The sequence below is a fragment of the Alligator sinensis genome, unplaced genomic scaffold, assembly GCF_000455745.1.
Source record: "Alligator sinensis unplaced genomic scaffold, ASM45574v1 scaffold794_1, whole genome shotgun sequence".
Taxonomy (NCBI): domain Eukaryota; kingdom Metazoa; phylum Chordata; order Crocodylia; family Alligatoridae; genus Alligator; species Alligator sinensis.
The window spans coordinates 654688-660063 of record NW_005842125.1 but is presented as its reverse complement, the minus strand read 5'-3'; the positions used below and the strand labels follow the sequence as shown (position 1 = coordinate 660063).

The 5376-nt window shown below is 39.1% G+C and overlaps 1 protein-coding gene across 2 annotated transcripts in view; it reads right to left on the bottom strand.

Moving 5' to 3' along the window:
• Nucleotides 1-5102, bottom strand: part of SOS1 (SOS Ras/Rac guanine nucleotide exchange factor 1) — a 67454-nt gene extending 62352 nt beyond the window's left edge. For both annotated transcript variants that reach the window (XM_025205704.1, XM_025205705.1), the window contains exons 1-3: nucleotides 4968-5102; nucleotides 2389-2520; nucleotides 1589-1753 (exon numbers count right to left, since the gene is read on the bottom strand). In XM_025205704.1, the coding sequence (XP_025061489.1) occupies nucleotides 1589-1753; nucleotides 2389-2520; nucleotides 4968-5087 (417 nt within the window). In that variant the 5' untranslated portion in view covers nucleotides 5088-5102. The remainder of the gene's footprint in view (nucleotides 1-1588; nucleotides 1754-2388; nucleotides 2521-4967) is intronic.
• Between the last annotated feature and the right edge of the window lie 274 nt (nucleotides 5103-5376).

Sequence of the window (5376 nt, the reverse complement as noted above, 5' to 3'; positions counted from 1 at the left end):
CTAAATTATTCACACGTGGTGGCTAACGATTGGCCTGTTAGCCGTATAAGACGCTTGAGCAGTTTCCGCCCAAGCCGAAGAGGACTCCACATCCATCTCGTGGGGACTCTGGGTACACGGCAGGGTAATAGAAACCCTGTGTGAGATCCAGAGGAGCGTGGCGGCCTGATCCACCGCCCACCTCTTCCCGTCTTCAAACGCGACTTTTATAAGACGTATTTACGATTTCTATTTTGGTGGCTCGTTCACCCAGAGCATCCGGAGCTCTGCACCGTGGAGCCTAGCAACCTCCACGAGACTGTCTGTGTTGTCTGTCTGTAACCGCAACTCAATCAAGTTTTTCAGCCTACACCACTGCCATCTCGGTGTAAGTAAACAATCTTTAAAACTACCGATACGCGTCTGTGCCTAATTGCAGCTCGAAGGCCTTCCCTCTCCAACCCGGTGTGCCCGGGCTGCTGGCCACAGCCCGCGTGCAGCGCGAAAAGGACTCGGGTCGCTCCCGGCCCGCACAGGGAGGATGTGGTAAAGTGTAAGAAAGGCTAGAGGAATCAGTATTATTCCTACTGTATCACAAGCATGCAACTTTTGCTGATCCTCCATGTGCAACCCAATGGATATAAGCGTGTGTGTTTAGAAGCAGCAAATAGACAGTTATTAAGAATCTTACTGGTTGCCAAGATTTCCCTTACGAGATATAATATTTCTTCACCGTTCTTTATTTCTTCCTTTATCTTAAAAATGAAAAAGACAGCCAAGTACAAGGCTGAAACAAGACAGAGGATCATTTACTAGAGCAGAGAGTAACACCGCCCTCAGAACTGATGAATAGCAGAAACTCCAAGAAGGTTGCATAAAAGAGGATCTGGACAGTCCACAGTCTTCAGAAACCAGAGGCTCTGAGCATCCTCAAAGTACTAATTTCATGAAGACAAGGTGTCCCAGGGAGCCAAAATGCATTACCATCTGACAACAAGCCAAGGAAACTTCCTGAATTCCTCAGTGGTTTATGAGGTGGTAGGAAGTGGTCCCCTATAAACCCAGGGCTTTAAGCCAGAGAGCCCTCCCTTTATTTGTACACAGAAACATGAACCCCAAGTGGGGATTCTGCTGAGACATTCACTGTCTGCTAACTCTGAACTTCCCCACTTCTGTGCCATTAAAATACTGGTGTAATGTTTCATTAAGTGTTATTGGGAAGAAAGGCCTACATTTAAATGAAAGGGCTTTTAAACTTAAAAATAAGTCTTTTATCACCACCACTTAGGAATGCTCAATAGTGAAGTCTTAAAAATAGAAATAATTTTAAAAAGTCACATGTTACTAGGGGATTGAGAGGAAGCTGTTGTTTCAGTTACTAATCTCTGTACAAACAAAGCATTTCTAGAAAACCAATTGGCACTTCTATATATTTTAGCCATATTACTTGAAACTTATCTTAAAAATTCTACCTTATAATATGAAATGCAATTAAAAAATAAGAGCCAAAATGAAATAAGCATTTTCAACATCCTTTCAAGCTCTTATTAAAAATTATATATTGCAACATTTTTCTTCCATTCATTTGAGAAAGAAGAATTATGCCTACCTTATCAGCACACATTGCCACTTTAATGTCTTGTTTTGTAATTTCATAATGTCTTATATTTCGTACATAATTCCCAACCAACTTTAAGATATCTGCAGAAATGTATTCTAATACTGCCACTATGTAAACAGATACTTGGTGGTCAATTTTATAGCCTAGAACTTCCTGAAAGTAAAAAACAAAGAGTGCCTTATTAAAAGAAAATTCATCTGATCAAAAAGCTAACATATATCTTATGAAAAATCTATAAATCAGATATTTTACATAGTAATCATTGAACAGTCAACATATATTCAGTCAGTGCTGGCAATACTACAGTACTTAGCTATACTTAGAACAGAAATAACAACAGTGTCCCAAAAAAACACCGTGGTACATAATCATTTTGAAATGTTGACAACCCTACTAAACATTTATAATGTGCAATACAATTCCAACTAACACAGTGTCATTTGAAAAGCACTAAGTTCTCTTTAGTTAAAATAAAAATGCTCCATTTTTTGGCAAATTAGTCTAATCTTTTTTCTCATTTTACTGGATTACAAGAAAACTGAGCAAAAGCATCTGAGAAAAAAGCGGCGTCCTAACTGTATTCTAAATACATACAATCAACTAAAACGGAAATGTTCCAAATGACACATAATGTTTGTGAAATTGATGCTTTACCCCTTTTCAGTTAAGTAACAGGCAACATGCAGACAGTGAATCAAGCATAAAAATGACAACTTTATCACCAGGTGATTATGAACAACGCAGATTTGCCTGACTTTAAGTAGCAAAGTTGATATTTGAATACTTGCCTTTAACAAAGGATGGATTTTTTCCACTGGGAGAGATAATGGGTTTCTTCGCTTCCTTTTTTCAATAGCAGATTGTGCATCAGCAATTGCCCACTTATCAATAGGATGGGGAAAGCTCTTTTGAACACGATCCTTAGGAGAGAAAATAGCAACTAGCAGCTAAGTATGTAATCTCAAAAGTATTCACCAAACAGTATAGCAGCTAACTTAAAACAATTCCTAGATGCAGTTTCCTTATGCATATGTCTATGATGTAGTCATTAATTATATGAACAGATATAATTTTTCCTCCGTAAGATCACAGCTTTATTTGGAGTATGCGATGCACAGCACTCACTGTAAGAAGCAATACACTATCTGTTTTAACCTCATAGTCCAGTGTGGGCCCATATCTCATTGCCTGCATTACCACCAAACTCTGTTCTCAGGAAAGAATCATCTTCTTGGACTTTCCTACAAGCACTTCTCTCTGGAATATTTAAGTTCTTCAAGCATTAAGAAGATTAAACTATTAAAAAAAGCATTGTTTTAAAGATAATGTCTAGCTCTAAATTCCATATGAAATGAACAAGAACCACCATAAGGCTTCAGAAAAGTTCAGGGTTTATTTTACAGTTACTTCTTCCACCCTTCAGTAGCTACTGTGGTGCTATAAAAAGTGAGCCTCTCCCATGCTGTGAATGATGCCTTTGTGACATCCAGACAGCTACACAGATGGGGAGCCAAGGCACAGATATTCATGTCAGAGGTGCCTGACAATTTTAGGTGCCCAACCGGAGATTCTAATGGTTCAATTTCTCAGACAGCATAGCATTTTTGTTCAGAGTACAGCTCTTAGTTGCAGTTTTGAGTGCTCACTTATGTAAATGACACCCAAGTTTGAGCAACCGGAAATAAAGAACACACTTGTGAAACATCTGGTTTAAGTAGCTTGTCCTGCATCACAGAAGAACTCCAAGGCAGAAGCAAGAATAGAATCCCATTCTCCAAGAGTGCCACCATCACAAACTGCAGAACCATCCTTTTCTCTTCTGCATTCTCTCTACCTTCCTTCACTACCCACCCATCACAAGACAAGCGTATGGTAGACGAGTTACATTTACTACAAGTTCGGATTCACCCACTGTGCACTGAAAGGTGCAGGAGTCCTGTGGGGAAAAACATTTTACATGATCATTTAATTAAAGCCTGCATCATAATGCATATACAAAAGGGGGGGGTCAAATTAATATTGCACAGACCACCTTGATTCTGTTGTTTCTCAATCAGAATGCTTTGTAACCACGGTGTTCTCTTAATGTAGGTGCGCACTTAATTTTCCAGGTTTTTAGAAGTGTAAACAAAAAAAATAAATCCCCTGTTCTGGAATCATGATATTTAAAGACCACATGGTTCATAAACCAGGTTAAAACTTTTCATCTAGAACAGACTTCTATCACCTGAGCTAACAGCAGTGATAGTCATCTCTCTCAGCTCCACCAGAAGGACCTGTGGCACGCATTTTGCCCACAAGGTTGTCACCTATTTGTGAGAAGCAAGGAATACTGGATATCAAGGATCCCAGGTTTTCTTCCAGATTTGGAGGCAGATGCATGCCTAGTGGTTAGAAACATCTATTCCTGCCCCTCCCAGCCTCATTCTAATCCCAGTTGTCTGTTTTCCCATCATCCCCCAAGCTGTTGGCCCTTGTTCAAACCCTCACCCTGGCTTCTCATTTCCTTTGAACTGCAATCAGCTTTCCTCTTTTCCTGGGTACCAACAGGGGTACCATTCAAGTGACAGAAGAAGGTCACCCTGTTCTCAACTCCCAAGACTGACAATACAGTAGGACTTGGCTGCTGGAAAGAGATACTACAGGGAAAATACTGCTTAGCCCATAACAGGAATGGAGCGCACACAGTACACATGGAAATTTGTTGTCCATCAAACTATCTCTACTGAGTAGATAAACTAGAATTTTTCAGGACTTAGAACTTAGCTCCTTTGGGTTAACATACACATGGCTAACAGTAGGCATACTCCACCATGAGGGCACACCTCTTATGCTGAAGAGCATGCCCAGCAGAAGCATGCTCACCCTTCAAACGTTTTTGGTTTTCTGGTTTTTGTTTTTTATTTTCACTTAGAAAGAAGTATGTTCCTCTTAACTGAATCATTCTTGTCAACATCTCTAAAAATCAGCCTGATTCAGCCACAGAGTACTAAAGTCCAGCCTAGTTTTTCAGAGTTATAAGCAAGAGAAAATAGAGTCTTATAAAGGAAGCTCATTCAAATTCAACTACGGATGTTGTCACCTTCCCCACTTTTATGGTACCGCAAAATAGAGTAAAGTTATGCTTGTATAATAAATATACATCTGATGTGAAAAAGAATGTCAGTTAAATCTCTGGACAAAATAAAATCTGCTTTGGTCTCCAGTTACTCAACTGATCTGACAGACAAGTATCACCCGCCTTTGCTATAAGACCATGTACTCGCGCAACATTTTGAAGTGCTAATTTATTAAAATTTTCATGCATAGCAATCCAAATTAAGCTGCAAAATGCAAATCAGACTATTATAATAAACATTCTCTGTACCTCTACATCCAGAAAACTTCTTGGCTGGGCTTGGCACAGCATATTTAACAACTGCAGAATTAACTCCTCAACGTACTGTAAAGCATCTTCAGTAGAGGAAAGTTTAGGGTGAACTTGCATCTGAACCTATGTTGAACAGAAAACAGAATTTAAGCCTTGCACTTCACTCTTCATAACATTTTAACTTCTGAAGAGTTCATATTAAAATGTAAAGGATGTTAGCAGCATAAAAAAGAGCCAAGTTTTCAAGTGGTATAGATCAGAATAGAACTATTTCACAAAGTTAAATTAATTAAGGGTCAATTGCACTGCATTTAACTCACAGTACTTAAGTCTTCACATTGTTGCTATAGAAGCATTAAACATCTACAAGAAACTAGACAACTAATGGTGAGCAGTGGAGAAGTTA